Source organism: Schistocerca serialis, chromosome 6, assembly GCF_023864345.2.
Source record: "Schistocerca serialis cubense isolate TAMUIC-IGC-003099 chromosome 6, iqSchSeri2.2, whole genome shotgun sequence".
NCBI classification, from domain to species: domain Eukaryota; kingdom Metazoa; phylum Arthropoda; class Insecta; order Orthoptera; family Acrididae; genus Schistocerca; species Schistocerca serialis.
In genome coordinates this window covers 244380592-244402109 of record NC_064643.1, presented here as the reverse complement: position 1 = coordinate 244402109, position 21518 = coordinate 244380592, and the positions used below count along the sequence as shown (strand labels likewise).

General features: G+C 40.1%; 1 protein-coding gene across 3 annotated transcripts in view; it reads right to left on the bottom strand.

Moving 5' to 3' along the window:
• The window catches only part of LOC126483692 (zinc finger protein 714-like), a 291534-nt gene that overhangs the window by 134959 nt on the left and 135057 nt on the right, over positions 1-21518 (bottom strand). For all 3 annotated transcript variants that reach the window (XM_050106775.1, XM_050106777.1, XM_050106776.1), the window contains exon 4: positions 11186-11369. In XM_050106775.1, coding sequence (XP_049962732.1) covers positions 11186-11369 — 184 coding nt within the window. The remainder of the gene's footprint in view (positions 1-11185; positions 11370-21518) is intronic.

The following is a 21518-nucleotide window of genomic DNA, read 5'->3' as shown; positions in this document are numbered from 1 at the left end:
CCAAGAGTCCAACCAGAGCAACTGCAACTATTAACAGTTATTTTTGAATGAAATGTTGAAAATTATTCTCTCTCATTTTTCTAGATTTTGGTACGGTAAGTTGATTACAAAACATTTTGCAGCTAAACAGTACTTTTCTTATATATATATTACTAATTTGCCTTCAGGTCCTTGAAGATGATATAAAGCTGCAGAAACTGTAATTCACTCATGTTTGTCTGGCAAACTGCAAAACTGGCTATCTCTTTTTTTGCTCCAAAATTGTCTAGTATGGTTTACATGCTGTTGTTTCACAAAACCACACTGATTGGCTTTAAACAGATGTGGAGACAACAGTAACCTCCATTATCAAATCAGCTTCAAATTTTATCTATAGTATTGCCTATTATGACATCTCCTAAGTAATTTTTGTTGTATTGAATTTTCCTATCTAGTCTGATTTCTTGAATATGTGTAATCAAACTGAACAAGCCTGGAAATCAGCAATGTTCATCTCATTTGCCATTCAGAGGGCCCAGTCTCATACATCTCCATTGGTAATGATTAGGAACTGAAAAAAGTAGCACCTATTTTTGGCAAAATTCGCATTTTATGATTAGACGCACAAATTTAAATGGTTGTCACGCAACATCAGCGAACACAAATAAATTATTAGTTCTTTGAAATTAACTGTTAAAAAGAGTGCTGATTTGGGACTTTCCCAAAAGCTTCAACACCTTTTTCTTCTGAAATGGTCTTTGTTTTCTTCGTTTGGCCATATTTAAGTTTTTGAAACTGATTGTTCTGTTGCAAAGCAGCAGCATTTTCCCACTATTTACCGGAATCTCTCTCAGATATAAGGTGTCTTTTCCGACCCAATTTGAAAATTAAAAAATCTGCAGACTGTTAATTTTGACTTTTTGTGGGTATTCATAGCCTAACAACCATGCTTGACAATGCTACAGATAGAACTGACCAGACAGTTAGTGTAAAGTAGAACCGAATGTACATCAACTCGATTTTAACATTAGGAGAAGAATTTCAGCACCGTCGAAAAATGTTACAGATTTTGTTTTCCAATCTCTATAGCAGAGGGTGGGTGCTGGGTGGGCACTATAGGCTAGTTGCAGATGGCGGTGAGCATAAACAGATTAGAATTTTTACCATCACGGGAGAAAGCGGTGCAGGGAAACAATCCCCACCTCCATTTCACTGGGCAGTGGCCAACAGCAAAACTGACACATTGTCACAGGGATTGTCGATCTCTTCTGGTGCTGTAAGGGTCATAATCGAAATTCGTGATGGACCAGGATTAGTCACTTCACTTATTTCAAAATAAGAAAAGAAAACAAGGAGTAATACACAACACAAAGCATTCAGGGATGGCTACCGCGCAATTGCTTGTTGAAGTTAGCAAAGTATTGTTAACGCCATAGTCCAGATCAGACCTCTAGCGGTGTTTTATGCAATTACAGTTCAAAACATCCACCACCTAACTGGCCAGATTTAAACTATCCCCATTATACTATCTTTTGACCTTTAGCACACAAACAAATCTAAGCCTTTCATTCTTATGAAATGCTAGGTCCCATGGCTGAGTACTATGTTGCATTACACGAGTGTATCTTAAACAGACCATTCAACCATCCATGACCGCCATCACACCAATCACTGGACGTATTGACATGTTGTTGCGTTTGTACACTTTATTTTGCATGTTGGCTCTTGCGCAATTGGGCTTCGCCAGATGATGTAAAATGCCAATAACTGCTTACATTTTCAATATCCTATGCAGAAAATACAGCTATTTCAAACTATCTCTGATAAATAGCTCATCTGGATACAATTCATTATGAAACTGCATTTTTTAAAGTAATTTCACATTTCGAGGCACAATTTGCATCTGTTTTGCATTTATTGCAAAATGCGAATTATTCCGGCCCCTGCTAATGGTATTTGTCTCTTATAAGTAGTTCAAAATCTTTTGAATAGTTTTTCTTTCACACTTTTGCAATTTTCATTTTGATGTATGTTTCTTACTTCATGTAAGTCTTTCTTCCAGTTACACAATTCATATTAGGGTTTTAAGCAAAAAAACTGTCTATGCACACTGTTTAGTTTTAATGGTTTCCTTGCTCCTTTGTTTAACCGAAAACTCACAGCCTTTTCTTATTACTGAAAGCTATTGCTGTACATGTCTTCTTTGGGCTAGAAAGTAATTCCTGTTGTGCACTCTTAGTGGCACAACAACCATCCTTCGAACCATGATTCACGGAATTGTAATTTTCTAGTTCTTCTAATGTTGCCACAGTTTGTAACAAAATTTCCATGGAATTTACTAACAGGTAACACAAATGTAGATCTTCAGGAAAAGTATGTGATTTTGATTGCACATCATGCTCTTCATATTTCATCTTTCAAGACTGAAAACTTTAACTGGATTCCATATTAATGCAAAACTCTGGAACCTGCACAAAGACAGATGCTATTGTCCCACATATATGAAGAAAATACAGTGTACATTAAATCAGTGTTACCTTCATTGTTAACACTTACCAATACCACAACAGCAATTGGTAATTGCTGTGGATATTATATGAATTGCAGATTCAAGCAGATAGTAACTGTGAACAACTGTGTCAATAGCAATTATCAATGGAAACTTTACAATCACGTTATATTGTGTTATCTGTTTACCTACGCGCTGTCAACCAAGGACATGCGCCCACCATGTTGTGTAGGCGCTGTCTGCTACAGTTCCAGTAGGAGGCACATTTCTTCAGCCACCTAGCAGGCTACGAATTTGGCAATTTTCATTATTTTGTGGGTTCCCTACCTCTATCAGTAAAAATGGAAATCTTGTAAGTTGTTGTTGTTGTTGTTGTTGTTGTTGTTGTTGCTGTCCGTCTGTTAAAATTCCTGTTGCATGTGAACAGTTGACATTTATGCCACTTACTAAGGTCTACAGTTCCTTGACGGTGTAACAAATTTAAGCTTGTAAGAACTATCAAGTTGAAATTTATGTCACATACTGAGGTCTACAGCCTCTTCAGTATAGTAAATGTGAGCTTCTATGTCAGTACACCAAAAACAAAGGGCTATTTACGTCACATTTTTTAATATTCGAAAACTCATCATCAAAACCTATAGGGTGTTGCCTTTGGCCTAGAATCATAAAACTTGGCAAGAAGCAAGATTTCATAGTAAAATTAAAGGAAAAAATCTGAAAATTGTTAATTTTTAATTATATCACAAGGGAATTTTTTTTGTCATTTGTTATCTGACTGACTGTCTGTCAGAAGAAGGAGGAAGAAGAAGAAGAAGAAGAAGAAGAAGAAGGCAATTTACACCACATATTTTGATACAAACTCACTCGTCAAAACCTATAGTGTACTTCCCTTTGGCCTAGAATCATTCTTTTTTGTCATTCATTGTCTGACTGACTGCTAAGACTCCTGTTTCTTAGGAACAGATGAACATATCAAGTTGATCGTATAATAATATATCTAAAAACAAAGATGATGTGACTTACCAAATGAAAGTGCTGGCAGGTCAACAGACACACAAACACAAACATACACACAAAATTCAAGCTTTCGCAACAAACTGTTGCCTCATCAGGAAAGAGGGAAGGAGAGGGAAAGACGAAAGGATGTGGGTTTTAAGGGAGAGGGTAAGGAGTCATTCCAATCCCGGGAGCGGAAAGACTTACCTTAGGGGGGAAAAAAGGAAAAAAGGACGGGTATACACTCGCACACACACACATATCCATCCACACATATACAGACACAAGCAGACGTATTTAAAGACAAAGAGTTTGGGCTCCCACATAGAATGCGTCACAGTGTAGGCAGGTCAGTTGGTAGATCACGTGGGTGCTTTCACACGTGGCTCTGCCTTTGATCGTGTACACCATCCGGGTTACAAGGACTGGAGTAGGTGGTGGTGGGAGGGTGCATGGGACAGGTTTTACACCGGGGGTGGTTACAAGGGTAGGAGCCAGAGGGTAGGGAAGGTGGTTTGGGGATTTCATAGGGATGAACTAAGAGGTTACGAAGGTTTGGTGGACGGCGGAAAGACACTCTTGGTGGAGTGGGGAGGATTTCATGAAGGATGGATCTCATTTCAGGGCAGTATTTGAGGAAGTCATATCCCTGCTGGAGAGCCACATTCAGAATCTGATCCAGTCCCGGAAAGTATCCTGTCAGAAGTGGGGCACTTTTGTGGTTCTTCTGTGGGAGGTTCTGGGTTTCAGAGGATGAGGAAGTGGCTCTGGTTATTTGCTTCTGTACCAGGTTGGGAGGGTAGTTGCGGGATGTGAAAGCTGTTGTCAGGTTGTTGGTGTAATGCTTCAGGGATTCCGGACTGGAGCAGATTCGTTTGCCATGAAGACCTAGGCTGTAGGGAAGGGACCGTTTGATGTGGAATGGGTGGCAGCTGTCGTAATGGAGGTACTGTTGCTTGTTGGTGGGTTTGATGTGGACGGACGTGTGAAGTTGGCCATTGGACAGGTGGAGGTCAACATCAAGGAAAGTGGCATGGGATTTGGAGTAGGACCAGGTGAATCTGATGGAACCAAAGGAGTTGAGGTTGGAGAGGAAATTCTGGAGTTCTTCTTCACTGTGAGTCCAGATCATGAAGATGTCATCAATAAATCTGTACCAAACTTTGGGTTGGCAGGCCCGGGTAACCAAGAAGGCTTCCTCTAAGCGACCCATGAATAGGTTGGCGTACAAAGGGGCCATCCTGGTACCCATGGCTGTTCCCTTTAATTGTTGGTATGTCTGGCCTTCAAAAGTGAAGAAGTTGTGGGTCAGGATGAAGCTGGCTAAGGTAATGAGGAAAGAGGTTTTAGGTAGGGTGGCAGGTGATCGGCGTGAAAGGAAGTGCTCCATCGCAGCGAGGCCCTGGACGTGCGGGATATTTGTGTATAAGGAGGTGGCATCAATGGTTACAAGGATGGTTTCTGGGGGTAACGGATTGGGTAAGGATTCCAGGCGTTCGAGAAAGTGATTGGTGTCTTTGATGAAGGATGGGAGACTGCATGTAATGGGTTGAAGGTGTTGATCTACGTAGGCAGAGATACGTTCTGTTATAATAATAAGATCTATGGTCTGTTGGCGGTGTAAAAAAGTTAATCTTACAAGTAAATGCAGTATTTTCATACTCACAAACTCGCTCATTAAAACCTATAGGATAGCTGCTCTTTGTGCTGATTGGGACTAATCCATCATGCGACAACAGTGGAAACACTCTCCGGAAATTAAGAAATTGCTGTGAAGCCATTAACTCTGCTTATGCAACTGGTAATGCTACCATGTCATCTCTTGGCAAACAGAGTCACAAACTGGGATTATATACAATGCTGATATAACAAAGCTCTCCTTTTCAATTTGGGCCAGTTTTGCAGACAGAGGATGAGAGAGCCCAACCAAGTTAGCATGTGTAAATTACATGCATTTCAAGATACTAAACGCAGTTGGAGGACCAAGGACCAGCAGTACATTTAATCTAATATCACAAACATACTAACATTTTCTGTAAATCATTGTTATCATACTACCAAAGAATGTATGAGCAGATGAATTTGAAAACTACCTAGGGATCAGTTGACATTTTGCACTTATAAACAGTTACACAGAAGAAGAACTGTGTTTGGTAATGGAAAGAAGAGTAAAGACAAACCCGGATATCTTCCTGGCATTTGTGTACCTTCAATAATCAAACAATATGCTTCAGGAAAAGTTATTTGAAACCCTGAGGAGAAACAATATGAAACAGACACATAGATGAGTAATCTAAAAAAAAAATAAAAAATAAAAACTACTGGGAACTAAAAAGATGGAAATTAAGAAAGACATCATGAAAACTTCAAAGGTAAGATTCACAGTTCTGCTTCAGCAGTTATTTTGGCCTTCGACAATCGACACTATCATGAACTTTGGATTTTGTGATTCATGGTATTTCTGGGCAAGCAGGCTACTTTCTTTCTAGATAGTTTGATCAAATGACACACAACAATAACAATCTAGAAGAAAGAATGGTGAGTATTTAATGTCTCATTGACAATGCAGTTGGAGTACAAGCAAAGATATAAACAAAGAAGGGAACAAAATCATTAAGAATTCTTTTCAAAAGAATTACATCATTACATCATTCATCGCAGTCAATTCAGAGAAACCACAAAGAACATAAAGCTGGATGGCTGGAATGATGTTTTGTACCCAGTTCATTCTTTAAATGTGTATCCAGTGTCCTACCAAGAGTGCCACCTTATTCAGTCAAAAAAACCATGGTTCCTCTCTTGCATTTCAGTCACTCACCCTGCCAGTGACACTGAAAAACTTCACAGGTGAAAGACATTTCAATATATCTTTAAAAACACTCTTTTGTTACTCCCCAATATAAAGCTGTGTTTTAGCCTTTATTCTACAATATTAAAGGTACCTCTGACACCAAACAACATTTAAAAGAGACTACTAAGACAATTCAAACAGTTCTTTACAGAATTTTCAACTGAGTTAGGCCCTCTTATTCTGTACTCAAAAGGAAAGACGTATCTCGAACAGAGTTATCTCCTCCATGTCAAGCAGCATGGATTCCAAAAGGGTCAATCAAGTGAAACCCAACTAATATTTTTCTAACATGACACCTGGAAGCCATGGATCAAGGTAGTGATGTAGAGGCAGTACTTCGCAAAAGTATTTGACTCAGTACCCCACCAATACTTAGCAAAGAATGTAAAATCATATGGGACATCCAGAAAAAGTGGTGACTGGATCAATGATTTCTTTGTTAGGAGAATGCAGCTTGTTATCTTGGATGAACAGTTACCAACATATGTAGAAGTATCTTCCGGTGTGCCCCAAAAAAATGTGTTACGACCCCTGCTGTTTATGTTGTGTATTAATGATCTTATGGATAATATTAGTAGTAACCTAGACCCTTCACAGGTGAGGCACTTATCTATAATGAAGTACTTTCTGAAAGTACCTGCACAAATATTCAGTCAGATGTTGATACGATCTTAAAGCGGTGCAAATATTGCCAACTTGCTCTAAATGTTCAGAAATATAAAACTGTTATTGTTGTGGTCTTCAGTCCAGAGACTGGTTTGATGCATCCCTCCATGCTACTTTATCCTGTGCAAGCTTCATCATCTCCAAAGATCTACTGCAACCTATGCCTTCCTGAATCTGCATAGTGTATCCATTTCTTGGTCCTCCTCTACGATTTCTGCCCTCCACGCTGCCCTCCAATACTAAATTGGTGATCCCTTGATGCTTCACAATGTGTCCAACCAACTGATCCCTTCGTCAAGTCAAGTTGTGCCACAAATTCCTCTTCTCCTCAATTCTGTTCAGTACCTCCTCATTAGTTATGCGATCTACCCATCTAATCCTAAGCATTCACCTGTAGCACCACATTGTGGAAGCTTCTATTCTCTTCTTGTCTAAACTATTTATTGTCCATGATTCACTTCCATACATGGCTACACTCCATACAAACACTTTCAGAAAAGACTTCCTGACACATGGATTTTAATTCCTACTCCAAATTTTTCTTTTGTTCCCTTTACTGCTTGCTCAATATACAGGTTGAATAACGTTGGGGATAGGCTACAACCCTATCTCACTCCCGTCCCAACCACTGCTTCCCTATCATTCCCCTTGACTCTTATAACTGCCATCTAGTCTCTGTACAAATTGCAAATAGCCTTTCGCTCCCTGTATTTCACCCCTTCCATCTTCAGAATTTGAAAGAGAGTATTCCAGTCAACATTGTCAAAAGCTTTCTCTAAGTCTACAAATGCTAGAAATGTAGGTTTGCCTTTCCTTAATCTACTTTCTAAGATAAGTCGTAGGGTCAGTATTGCCTCACGTGTTCCAACATTTCTACGGAATCCAAACTGATCTTCCTCAAGGTCAGCTTCTTCCAGTTTGTCCATTCGCAGGTAAAGAATTCGTTTTAGTATTTTGCAGCCGTGACTTATTAAACTGATGGTTCAGTAATTTTCACACCTGTCAACACCTGCTTTCTTTGGGATTGGAATTATTATATTCTTCTTGAAGTCTGAGGGTATTTCACCTGTCTCATACATCTTGCTCACCAGATGGTAGAGTTTCGTCATGGCTGCGTCTCTCAAGGCTATCAGTAGTTCTAATGCAATGTTGTCTACCCCTGGAGCCTTGTTTCGGCATAGGTCTTTCAATGCTCTGTCAAACTCTTCACGCAGTATCATATCTCCCATTTCATCTTCATCTACATCCTTGTTCATCTCCATAATATTTTCCTCAAGTTTATTTTCAAGACTGATAATATGTTTGTAGACGGGAGTGCGGTGGCGGCATTGACAATACACACGTCGACGAGGCATAGTGCTTCAATGCTGTTACAGATAGAGCTCACAGCGGAATGGTTCCGCTGGCATGCACTGCCACCATTGTATAGACCCTCTAGTGGTTTGGCGACAAGAGAAGCACTGCAAAACTGGATTGCACATTTTCCTTTTCTCTTATTACAACCGGCTTACTTGAAATGTTCAGCCGATCCTCTTCTCTGGATACACGGCTGTGTCGATCTCCACAACATCTTCTCTGAAGAAATAATGCTGGTTAGAGGGATTAAAAAAAAAACTCTCTCACTCTCTCTCTCTGCTCTTGAAATAACTAGGTACTCTCATAATACTTTCCATTCAGTTCTGGTATATTTCCATTTCCACAAGTCTCATGTAAGTATACAAATTCTTGCAAGTCAATTACATCTTTAACCATCAGATACAATGTGGTGAGTTTAATAACCACCAGAAATTCAAAGACAGTTCTTGCTTCTAGCAAGTCTAACACCCACATTAAAAGTCTCTAGTCAAATCATATTGCATTTGTTCATAACAATTACAATCGTTACACTGTCAAAGAACAACACGTGCTTGCTCCTTGTTTGTAACAAACAGCTTCTATGGCACAAGTGGCAAACACTTGTCTGTGTCGATCGACCACCCCGATTGCAGTATTGTCCCGATACACGTCCATCCTGCACACACAAAAACCAGTGGCGCAGTAGACATATCTCCACTCTCCCACCTCATACTTAAAATATTGAGTGTTTGAGACAGTGGAAGACCGAGTGTCTCTAGAATTTACCCCAAAATTCTCGAGGCACAACAAACCTCTATATACTCCTTCCACCTATCTGCCTTCCCTTCTTTGCCTAAAGGTTTTTCATCTGAGCTCTTGATATTAATACAAGCTATTCTCTTTTCTCCAAAGGTCTCTTCAATTTTCCTGAAGGCAGTACCTATCTTACCCCTAGTGATATATGCCTCTAGATCCTTACATTTTTCCTCTAGCCATCCCTGCTTAGTCATTTTGCACTTCCTGTCGATCTCATTTTTGAGACGTTTGTATTCCTTTTAGCCTGCTTCATTTACTGCATTTTTATATTTTCTCCTTCCATCAATTAAATTCCATATCTCTTCTGTTACCCAAGGATTTCAACCGGCCCTAGTCTTTTTACCTACTTGATCCTCTGCTGCCTTTACTATTTCATCTCTCAAAGTTACTCATTCTTCTTCTAATGTGTTTCTTTTCCCAGTTCTTGGCAATCATTCCCTAATGCTCTCTCTGAAATTCTCTACAACCTCTAGTTCTTTCAGTTTATCAAGGTCCCATTTCCTTAAATCTCCACCTTTTTTCAGTTTTAATTTACAGTTCATAACCAATAGATTGTGGTCAGAGTCCACACCTCCCCCTGGAAATTACAATTTAAAACCTGGTTCCTAAATCTCTGTCTTACCATTATATAATCTATCTGAAACCTTCCAGTGTCTCCAGGCCTCTCCAGATATAAAACCTACTTTCATGATTCTTAAACCAAGTGTTAGCTGTGATTAAGTTATGATCTGTGCAAAATTCTACTGGGTGGCTTCCTCTTTAATTCCTTATCCCCATTCCATATTCACCTACTACTTTTCCTTCTCTTCCAGTCCCCCATGACTATTAAATTTTTGCCTCCGTTCACTATCTCAATAATTTCTTTTATCTCATCCTACATTTCTTCAATCTCTTCGTCATCTGCGGAGCTAGTCGGCATATAAACTTGTACTACTGTGGTAGGCATGGGCTTGGTGTCTATTTTGGCTACAATAATGCGTCCACTATGCTGTTCGCAGTAGATTACCTGTGCTCCCATTTCTTTTATTCATTACTAAACCTACTCCTGCATTACCCCTATTTGATTTTGTATTTATATCCCTGTATTCATCTGGCCAGAAGTCTTGTTCCTCCTGCCATCGAACTTCACTAACTCTTGCTAGATTTAAATTTAACCTAGGTTATCCATTTCCCTTTCTAAATTTACTAACCTACTTGCCCAATTATGGGATCTGACATTCCATGCTCAGATCCACAGAACGCCAGTTTTGTTTCTCCTGATAACTATAAAACTATGCACTTCAAAAAACGAGTCACAACTGAAATTGGACAAATTATACAAATATCTTGGTGTACAAATGTATTGGGCTATGGAAAGAAACAGTCACATAGAGTAAGTCATAGGTATACCAGGTAACAAGGCTTTAGTTCATTGGTAGAATACTACGGAAATTCAGTCAGTCTCCAAAGACAATTGCTTACAAATCACTCGTGTGACCCATCCTAGAATATTGCTCAAATGTGTGGAACCTGTACCAAACACGGCTTACAGGGAATACTGAATGTATACAGAGAAGGGGTAACAGCAAAGGTCACAGGTTTGTTTGACTCATGGAAGAGTGTCACCCAGACGCTGAAGAAACTGAACTGGTAGAAAGTTGATGATAGACACGAACTATCCTGAGAAAGACTATTTACAAAGTTTCAGGCACCAAGATAAATCTAGAAACATTTGTCACTTGCTCTAAATATTCAGAAATGTACAACTGTGGACTTCATAAAATGAAAGGACAAGATTATATTAATTACCAGATGTACAGAAGCATTTTAAAAGTCATTCCTACTGTGCTCCATACATGAATGGTGTAAGAAGAAGCCCTAACAACTGGTACAAGGGGAAATATAATCTACCATACACTTCACAGTGGTTTGCAGACTATGGACGTAGATGTAGATGTTTATCTTACAAACCAACTAACCGTCAGTGGAAGAATATATTATTTTCTTGGTAAATAAAGAAGTAATTAAACAGTTAATTGGACTTCACTGCTCACTTGTAGGGTCTTTCATCATTATGAATCCTCATGTGCTTTTTCAGACTGCCTCTATCCACAGTAGCATAGTCACACACTTGACATTTATGACATTTTTCCCCAAAATGAATGTGCTGATGTGCTCGCAGCTTATCAATTCGGCTGTACGTTCTTTTACAAGATTCACACTGAAATGGCCTTTCACCTGAAACATACCAAAACGTATAAATTAAAAAAATAAAAAGGCATATATAATCTAGTTCTTTTTATAAAGTACTAAACAGAACTGTTATGCACAAAACAAAAACCTATTCAGAGACTATAAATACTTGATAAGGGGAACACGGTAACTGAAGGCAAACTTTGCAGGTCGTTAGGCTGCATCATGTTCAGCTTCAAATTTCTTCTTACACCATTGACTATTTGACTCATCTGATTGGATGTTCTTCAGGATCTTCTGGCACTCTGTGTTCACTTATAAAACTATCTTTTGTAAATTAATCCAAGACTGGTCTTTCATAGTGTTTAGCTAACCAGGTGCACTAGAAGATCCTGATGGAGATCTCAGCAGAGAGACCAAAACATCGATTGTGTAAGAAGAAATTTGAATAGGAATATGATGTGGCCTAAAGAGCTACAAGATTTTACCTTCAAAACCAATGGCCATGAAAACCTGTAGACTTACACGCAAAAACAATTCTTTAATCTATTTTTCCACCATCATGTCACAAATACACTCCTGGAAATGGAAAAAAGAACACATTGACACCGGTGTGTCAGACCCAGCATACTTGCTCCGGTCACTGCGAGAGGGCTGTACAAGCAATGATCACACGCACGGCACAGCGGACACACCAGGAACCGCAGTGTTGGCCGTCGAATGGCGCTAGCTGCGCAGCATTTGTGCACCGCCGCCGTCAGTGTCAGCCAGTTTGCCGTGGCATACGGAGCTCCATCGCAGTCTTTAACACTGGTAGCATGCCGCGACAGCGTGGACGTGAACCGTATGTGCAGTTGACGGACTTTGAGCGAGGGTGTATAGTGGGCATGCGGGAGGCCGGGTGGACGTACCGCCGAATTGCTCAACACGTGGGGTGTGAGGTCTCCACAGTACATCGATGTTGTCGCCAGTGGTCGGCGGAAGGTGCACGTGCCCGTCGACCTGGGACCGGACCGCAGTGACGCACGGATGCACGCCAAGACCGTAGGATCCTACGCAGTGCCGTAGGGGACCGCACCGCCACTTCCCAGCAAATTAGGGACACTGTTGCTCCTGGGGTATCGGCGAGGACCATTCGCAACCGTCTCCATGAAGCTGGGCTACGGTCCCGCACACCGTTAGGCCGTCTTCCGCTCACGCCCCAACATCGTGCAGCCCGCCTCCAGTGGTGTCGCGACAGGCGTGAATGGAGAGACGAATGGAGACGTGTCGTCTTCAGCGATGAGAGCCGCTTCTGCCTTGGTGCCAATGATGGTCGTATGCGTGTTTGGCGCCTTGCAGGTGAGCGCCACAATCAGGACTGCATACGACCGAGGCACACAGGGCCAACACCCGGCATCATGGTGTGGGGAGCGATCTCCTACACTGGCCGTACACCACTGGTGATCGTCGAGGGGACACTGAATAGTGCACGGTACATCCAAACCGTCATCGAACCCATCATTCTACCAGTCCTAGACCGGTAAGGGAACTTGCTGTTCCAACAGGACAATGCACGTCCGCATGTATCCCGTGCCACCCAACGTGCTCTAGAAGGTGTAAGTCAACTACCCTGGCCAGCAAGATCTCCGGATCTGTCCCCCATTGAGCATGTTTGGGACTGGATGAAGCGTCATCTCACGCGGTCTGCACGTCCAGCACGAACGCTGGTCCAACTGAGGCGCCAGGTGGAAATGGCATGGCAAGCCGTTCCACAGGACTACATCCAGCATCTCTACGATCGTCTCCATGGGAGAATAGCAGCCTGCATTGCTGCGAAAGGTGGATATACACTGTACTAGTGCCGACATTGTGCATGCTCTGTTGCCTGTGTCTATGTGCCTGTGGTTCTGTCAGTGTGATCATGTGATGTATCTGACCCCATGAATGTGTCAATAAAGTTTCCCCTTCCTGGGACAATGAATTCACGGTGTTCTTATTTCAATTTCCAGGAGTGTATAATATTATCAATTCTAGCTTCTTAAGAAATTGCCATCAGAACATCTGTCTGAAAAGAATGGGGAGAAAGCTAATGTTGCTTTAGTCCAAAGACTAATTTATTGCAACTCTCCATGTTAATCTATTGTTGGAGGGCAATATGAATTAACTTTACTGCAACATAAAAACTAAATCATACACATATGACTCTGTTTAATAGCATACTCAACAACAGAATAAAACATAGATAAAACAAAGAGAAAACGTAAGTCAGTGACTGCATCAAAGATAATCGTTAAAAATAATAATCCCTTGCACATAGCACTACACTGCACATAATACTGCACTCCCCCCCCCCCCCCCCCCTACAACATTTTCTGTTTAACTGGATGTATCATCCGAACTGAGTAACAATGGGTCATGCACAGCCTGCTGATAGCACATTAGAAGTAGCCTCTGACATCCATTGTGATTGATCTTTGTGGGTGGTGGAACAACTGGAGTATTTGTCAAGTCCCAAGTGTGTGTAGAAGAGTCTATACCAGTGTAGGGTGCATGGAAAGCTGGTTTGAGCCTGTCAAAAGTGATACTGGTTGGCATAACCATCACAGTGACTTACAATGGCTTGTCCCTCAACCTGATGACAAGCTAAGGTCCCCTGTAGGGTGGCAGCAGAGGCTTGCGTACTGCATCAGGCCATATGAAGACATGATGACACTCCCGTAGCTTGTCAAAAAACAATGGCACGAGGCTGCTTATGCCTTGGAGCAATAGAGCGTAGTTACCATATTTGTGTGTGCAGCTTTTGTACAAAATGTGGCAAGCCAAAACAATCATCTGACCCATTGGCAAAGAACTCTCTGGGCAATCATATTGGTGGGTCACGAACATGTTCTGTGGTCGGGGCTTTCGGGTCTTCTTTCAACAACATACAGAGATGAATTAACAACAGACCAGAGAAGACAATTTGAGTGTTATCTGTTCAAAGCATTCACTGATCTACTGGATATGAAGCGGATTAAAACTACAGCTTACAACCTGTGAGTGAGTGGTTTGTTTCCACACATGCACCACCCACTGAAAGTGTTGCTTCGATGTCACAATTCATTGTGGTGGACAGAGATATGGCCCATGAAAATGATGGGCAATGTCTCTGTCCACCACTGTGAACCGTGACACTTTCAGTTGGCAGTGCATATGTTCAACTAAACCATTTGTTGCTTGGTGGTAAGCTGTAGTTATAACCTACTTCATACCAAGTAGGACGGCGAGTGCTTTGAACAATACAACTCAAATTGTCTTCCCTAGTCTGTTGTAATTCATAGTGGCACACTGAAATGGGTGATGCATTCCCAGAAGAACACAGTCACGACAGTTTCAGCAGTATGTCAGTGATTGCAGCACCTCGGGCCAGCTAGTAAAACAATCACTGGCTGTAAGGCAGTACGTGTATGCTTCCAGTGGTGGGACAAGTCCTACAAGGTCTAGATGGACATGATCAGACCTATGATTTGGAGGAATAAACGTGCCAAGAGGTAACCGAATGTGCCACCACTTCATTCCGTTGACAGGTCACACATTGTCATATATATTTTGTTTGCAATTTTTGTCCATGTGTGGCCACACAAAAGCTCACTTCATCATGATGGTAGTGGCTCATACTCTAGGATGTAATATTTTATATAACAACATTTTATGTGAAGAGGTGACTGCCTGTTGGCAAAAGTCAGTAGTCACAATTTGTTAGTTGCGATGCCACAATACAGCAGCGCAGTTGACAGTGGCAGCATAATATGGTGGAGTTATAGACCTGATGGTCACACTTACAAATCTTGTATCTCACTATATAATCATTGCTCTGTGGCAAGAGCTTAAAAAACAACTGTATCAGTGATCAGTTCAATTCGATAGATGGCATCAAGTAGCACATTCAGTTCTTCTTCAACATAAATAATATTGGCAGTGAACTTTCTAATATAGCTAAGATTTCACAGTTGACATGGTTCTCAGGAAGCTGGAGGAAAGCACATTTAGTGGCTTGTTATCTGTGATGAGAGTGAACTGCTGTCCCTCCAACATGTGACGAAATTTCTTAGTAGCAGCATAGGCAGCGATAACTTTTTACTGGAAAAGACTAAGGGCTGCCAGTGCTCAGCCATTTGCTCTTGCAGTGCAACACCAATAGATGTGACAGACGCAATAACCATCACAGCAAGACACACCTGTGGAACTGGTTGGACTAATATTGTAGCTTCTGTGATGGCAGTCTTTGGCTTGTTAAACACCAACTTGGCCTCACTATTCCACTGACGTTTGTAATTTGGCTTTAGTGAACCATGCACGAATTTATTCAGTGGTGCATGTAGGCAGGCAAGATTGGCAAAAAATCAATGGTAAAAATTGGTTATTCAACAAAATAATTATTTAACTGTTGCAGACTGCAAAAAATTAAATATAGCTCCTATTTTCTCTTGCACAGACTGTATGCCTTGCACATTGACAGTACAGCCTACGAACTGTAATTCAGCTACTCCAAGACGCACTTCAATGGATCGATGAGCAGGAACAGTGTAGACGAGTGAAGATCTGTCATATGTGTGACAGATGTTCTGCTTCTGAGTTTGACTTAACCAGGATGTCATCAATATACACATAACAAAAGTTCATCCATGAACTGTTGAAATGTTTGGGTAGCATTACAAAATCCAAAAGGAATTTGGGCAAATTCAAACAGTCTGACCAGTGTACAGACAGCGATCTTAACAACGTGGTGCCACAGGTATCCGGCAGAATGTACAAATTAAGTCCCATCCAGAACATATGTGCTTAACCATGAACACCGAACGTAAAACCTTCAATATGCAGTAATGGATATCAATCTGGAATTGTTCTGGCATTGAACTGTCTATAGCAGCCACATGGACGTCATCTATTATACTTCTCTGGGGGCCACATGCAGTGGAGACGCTGAACTACTGCTCGATGGGTGGCAGATTCCTCGTGCAAGCATGGATGAGAATTCTTGCTTAACTATATTCAATTCTGGGGTCTCAAGCAGTGGGGTCAAGTAGCCCAGGTGTAGTCAAAATATAGTGCACCAATGAGTAACGCACAGGTGCTAATCTGGGTGTCTGGCAGGGAACTGTGAGAAGCTCTATGAATTGAGAATCTATGGCAATCATCACTACTGCTGTATCTTCCGCATGACACACTTTCCCCTCGCGTGCTACATGGATAGCAGTGTAAAGAAGGTGGAGATGACGGAGGCCGGGCAGGAGTCCATCACACTATAAAAAGCCCACTCCTAGCACAAGGTAAATTACGTCCACTGTGACAAACTGTCATTCAAATTTGAACTGTAGTCCTAAGTTTAACACTAATGTGACACAACCATACTTTGCAGATGTAGAACCTTTGGTGGCAAAGAGATGGCAGTCATCACAGCTGCGACACAGCACACTGGCATATAGACGACTGACACATCAGCATCTGTACCTCCAAAATCTGTAATTGTGTGCCACATTCTGTTAAAAACAGTCAACAGCTGCCCTCTGAAGTGCCAGTGATCATCATTACTGATTTCCTGCTGAGTTTCTCTGTTTGCATGGCGGGCTACACTTCTACACCTCAGAACCATATCGTCAGTGGTAGCAGCAGGCTCTTGTTGGTGAAGGTGAGGGGCTGTGCTTTCCTGGTGAGCGGTGGCAATGAGATAGGCAACTGGTAATCTGTGTCAGTACAGGCGTGATTCCTAACTTGACGGTAGACTGAAATGACCAGCTGCAGGTGGCACCACTGGTTCCCACTGTTTGAAATGTGAGGCATGCAGAATGCAGAGGCAGCATTGTCTGCTGCCATATAGCTACTTTAGCGACAGACTGCACATTCAGTCAGAAACCAGTAGCGTCGCTGCCGCTGAACTACGTAGCGACTGGAGACTGCTTTTACTGGCCAAACACATCCACTTCAGTGAAAATGAGTTTGTCAGACTCTGATGAAGAAAAGTTAACCAACAGTGTGGCAAAATATTCTGAAAGTTATGACACAAGACATGAACAATACAGAAATGTTTTAGTGAACGATAACTGTAAAGCTGTAACACAGGAATTAAATAAAACAAGTAAGTATATTCAAGAAATTATTTATTAACAAACAGGTCCATATGTACATTAATGATTATTATATGAGTCTATTAAAAAGGTAAGAGTATATATGTTTCATCCTATATAAACCATTACATAGATTAATCACAGCCCATTGTTAACAGCTGCCGCTTGTCATGCCACAAAACCATATTAACTGGAGGAAAAAATCTTTAAGTTTCTTTCTAATTTCAAAACCACTGCTGTTCAGAAATCTTCCAAAATGAGAAAAGATATGCATATTGTTTTGGCTGGTTGCTTCACTAACATTATAGCTATAAAACAGAATACCATTTTCTTAAAGATAACCGTCTTGTAGAAAATTGTGTAAACAACATGCCAATAAAATGAGGCGGTCAGCCACAGCAATAGGACTATAAAATACTGTAAGTAATTGGCTTAATAGCTCAAAGGCATTTTCTGACACTCGATAAGCATTGGATAATCTGTAGTTATAAATCTGTTTGTCTCAATGTGATGTAGATAAAGATGAGATTCAAATGTCTTAAGGAAAATTTAATTATATCAGATCTACAGATCTTCTGGAATAAGGTTTCATCACACAGTCAACGAGAGCAAATGCTTTGTCTCCTATAAGGAGATGTGGTAACATCAGTTGTTCTGGCAATCATTTTGGTGGAGATATAGTAAAGTCCTTTGCACCTATTTCCCTTCCCATAGCCTATTTCTGAAATATCCTGTTATCAGACTCTTTTTCCATGAGCACCAACATCAGTGCCAATGAATTTACAATTTGCATCCACAATAGCCAACAAAAAAATTGAAAAAAATCTTTTTATTAAAAACAACAGTGATCCACTCTTCTCTGGTGCTCTTACACAAACATGTTTTACATCTATAGCATCTACACAATTAGGTACATTCAATTTAAGCCAAAATTCTTGTTCAATGTGTCTGAAATCTAGGAAGGTGGAAGGTGGCATCAACATGGGCAGCAGCCTTATTCTTAAAATCTTCAAAATATTTTTCACAATTTTAAACATGGCTGTCTGTCAGGAACCATATATAAGTTTCAACATTGGAATCACACAGCCAGCCGGTTGCAAATAACTGTTTGGTACACTGACCTAGGTTTCGACACCCCTAAAGATGTCTTCATCAGAATGAAATTTTAAGAAACCCTGTAAAATAATACATAGAAATTTAAGATTGACAAAAACATTAACCAAGATGATAATTTCATGACATGCAAATTTTACTTACATATGATTACATTGCAAGAAGACAATGATCAATGTTTAGAGCAGATGTGCTCAAGTCAAAAGTTAAAATTAAATATGTTTCAGCCGTTGGCACATATGCCTTGCTAGGAACAATATCAGACTGATTGGCCCAGTGGCTTACATTGCTGCCATGAAAACAATACAAGTTGTGCTGCCTATCGTGTGTGGACATGTGCCCATTTGACATAATAACAGAAATAATTGAATTAAGCAACACTTAAATATAAAAACAAAATACAAAGAGAGCTTAATGTATTTTTGAAAGTACAAAGTCTTCATTAAAAAAATCAGCTTCACATGTGAATTAGAAAATAACAATCCTCAGCTTCATTAGTTGGACCTCAGTATTGCTATTGACAATAACAGACTTTCCTTTACTATTTTTTGAAAAGCTACTAATACAGGTCAGATTTTGCCTGCTAGTTTCATGCCTCACACTCCCATAAAAAAGCATTTTTCCAGTCAGTCATTCACCATGCAGTTCCTGTACCTTTGTCACCCGAAAAACTGAATGAAGAGACTAATTTAATAAAAACTATTGCAGTTAATAACAGTTATGATCTCTCATTAGTTGAAAAAATCTTCAAAGTTAAAACTAATGCTGAAGTTGCCACTTTAGGCAGCAGTGCTGTTTCTGACAGTAATGAGTATAAAAAAGTTTTTGTGATTCCAAGTTTATCTCTATTTCTTATAGAATTCTTTGTCTTCTCTTTTCCACAAACAACAACTTGCAAAAAAATCTTATTCACAATCTTAAGTCCACAGTTGCTCCTATACACAGTTCAGGAGTTTATAAAATCACTTGTGATATGTGTCTCATTTATTATATATGACTATCTGGAAGGTCTTTCAGTGTCAGATAGAAGGAACATTTATTGGGAAAAAGAGGCACTAATGTATGTAATCCCACTTTTGCTGATCATCTATTAATTTCTCGTCACAAACTGAAAAGATTGAAGAAATTTCCATTTTATACCTGAAAAAAGAGAGGTCATAGGCTGGACATATTCAAAGAGCTGGAGAATTTCAAGCATACTGCTAAGGATGATAGCCTCATCCTCAATGAACAATCACAATTATGTAACAAAATTTTTTTCAATGGCTTTAATCCACTTACTTGCAAAATTTTATTCCTTCATTTTTTACTATGTTTTCCTGCCACTTTGCTGCATCTATTTCTTCAAATCTCACAGATGTATACTACTAAAGTTACCTTCATGCAGTTATTTTTTGGATTGTATAGCTGTTCGTATAAATATCCTATAATATTCTGTGCTTTACGTTATGGGAATTTCTGTAAAGCCTGATAGATGGCTCTTAGTTATACTTCATTTGCTTGACTACTTTCTATTTTCATAAATACATTAAACTCTATTCCTTTGTATTTTGTTTTTATAATTAACTGTTGTTTATTCCAATTATTTCTGTTACAGTGTCTCAAATGGACACATGTCACTATCCGCACCCGATAGGCAGCACAACATGTATTGTTTTCGTGGGAGCAATGTAAGCCACTGGGCTGATCAGTCTGATCTTGTTCCTAGCAAGGCATATGTGCCAAAGGCTGAAACGTGTTTAATTCTAATTTTTGACTAGAGCATATCTGCTCTAAATTTTGAACACTGCCCTCTCATAATGTAACTTTACATAAGTAAGATTTGTATGACAATTATCATCTTGGTTAATGTTCTTCTTCATCATCATCATCATCATCATCATTTAAGACTGATAATGCCTTTCAGCGTTCAGTCTGGAGCATACCCCCTTATAAAATTCCTCCATGATCCCCTATTCAGTGCTAACATTGGTGCCTCTTCTGATGTCAAACCTATTACTTCAAAATCATTCTTAACTGAATCCAGGTACCTTCTCCTTGGTCTGCCCCAACTCCTCCTACCCTCAGCTGCTGAACCCATGAGTCTCTTGGGTAACCTTGCTTCTCCCATGCGTGTAACATGACCCCACCATCTAAGCCTGTTCACCCTGACTGCTACATCAATAGAGTTCATTCCCAGTTTTTCTTTGATTGTCAAACTTAAGTTTCCATGTATTATTTTGCAGCCGGTTAGCTGCGTGATTCCTATAATGATTTTTCACAATTCTTGATACGTGAGATGGTGATACACGATAGGCAAATGACAAAGACTGGTAACTTTCACCTGTGTTCAAGAATCCGAAACAAATGAAAAGATGCAGCTAATGTATTTTCCATGTACAGGTAATGAATGTAAGAAGAAGTGGATGCTTTTTAAGGGACAGTTACCAAAGGTTCAAGAAGAAAGCAAATTAGGAACAGGTTCTCCTGCTTCAAAAAATTCAAAAACAAATAGACACAAACAGCTATCATTCCTTGATAGTCTTCCACAACATTATTCTGGAGGAACAAATATTACATTGACATCATGACAACTAAGAATGTTAGAAAGCCAAGAAGACAATGGAGATCAAACCCATCAACTCGACCTTTTGGCATCACAGGAAGAAGATATGGGAGAAGCACATATAACAGCAAAAAATAGTGATGTACCATACGAGGTAACAAACAGTGAATGTTGTGTGCCAGCACAGAAAAGAAAACATAGTAAAGTTCATATCCTTGGAACAAAAAGATGATGCTATTGACTTATTTTTCCAACATGTCAGTGTAGTTGTAAAATGTTTACCTCCAATTTATAAAGCAGAAACCAAAGTAAAAATTAGTAATATTTTTTCTGCTTATGAAATAATGGCTGCAAAGTGCAACACACATCAGCTCTCAGCAGACATTCAACCTCCACACCTCTCTCATCAAGTCTTGGAATTGCAGCACATCATAATAACGTATAAACTTT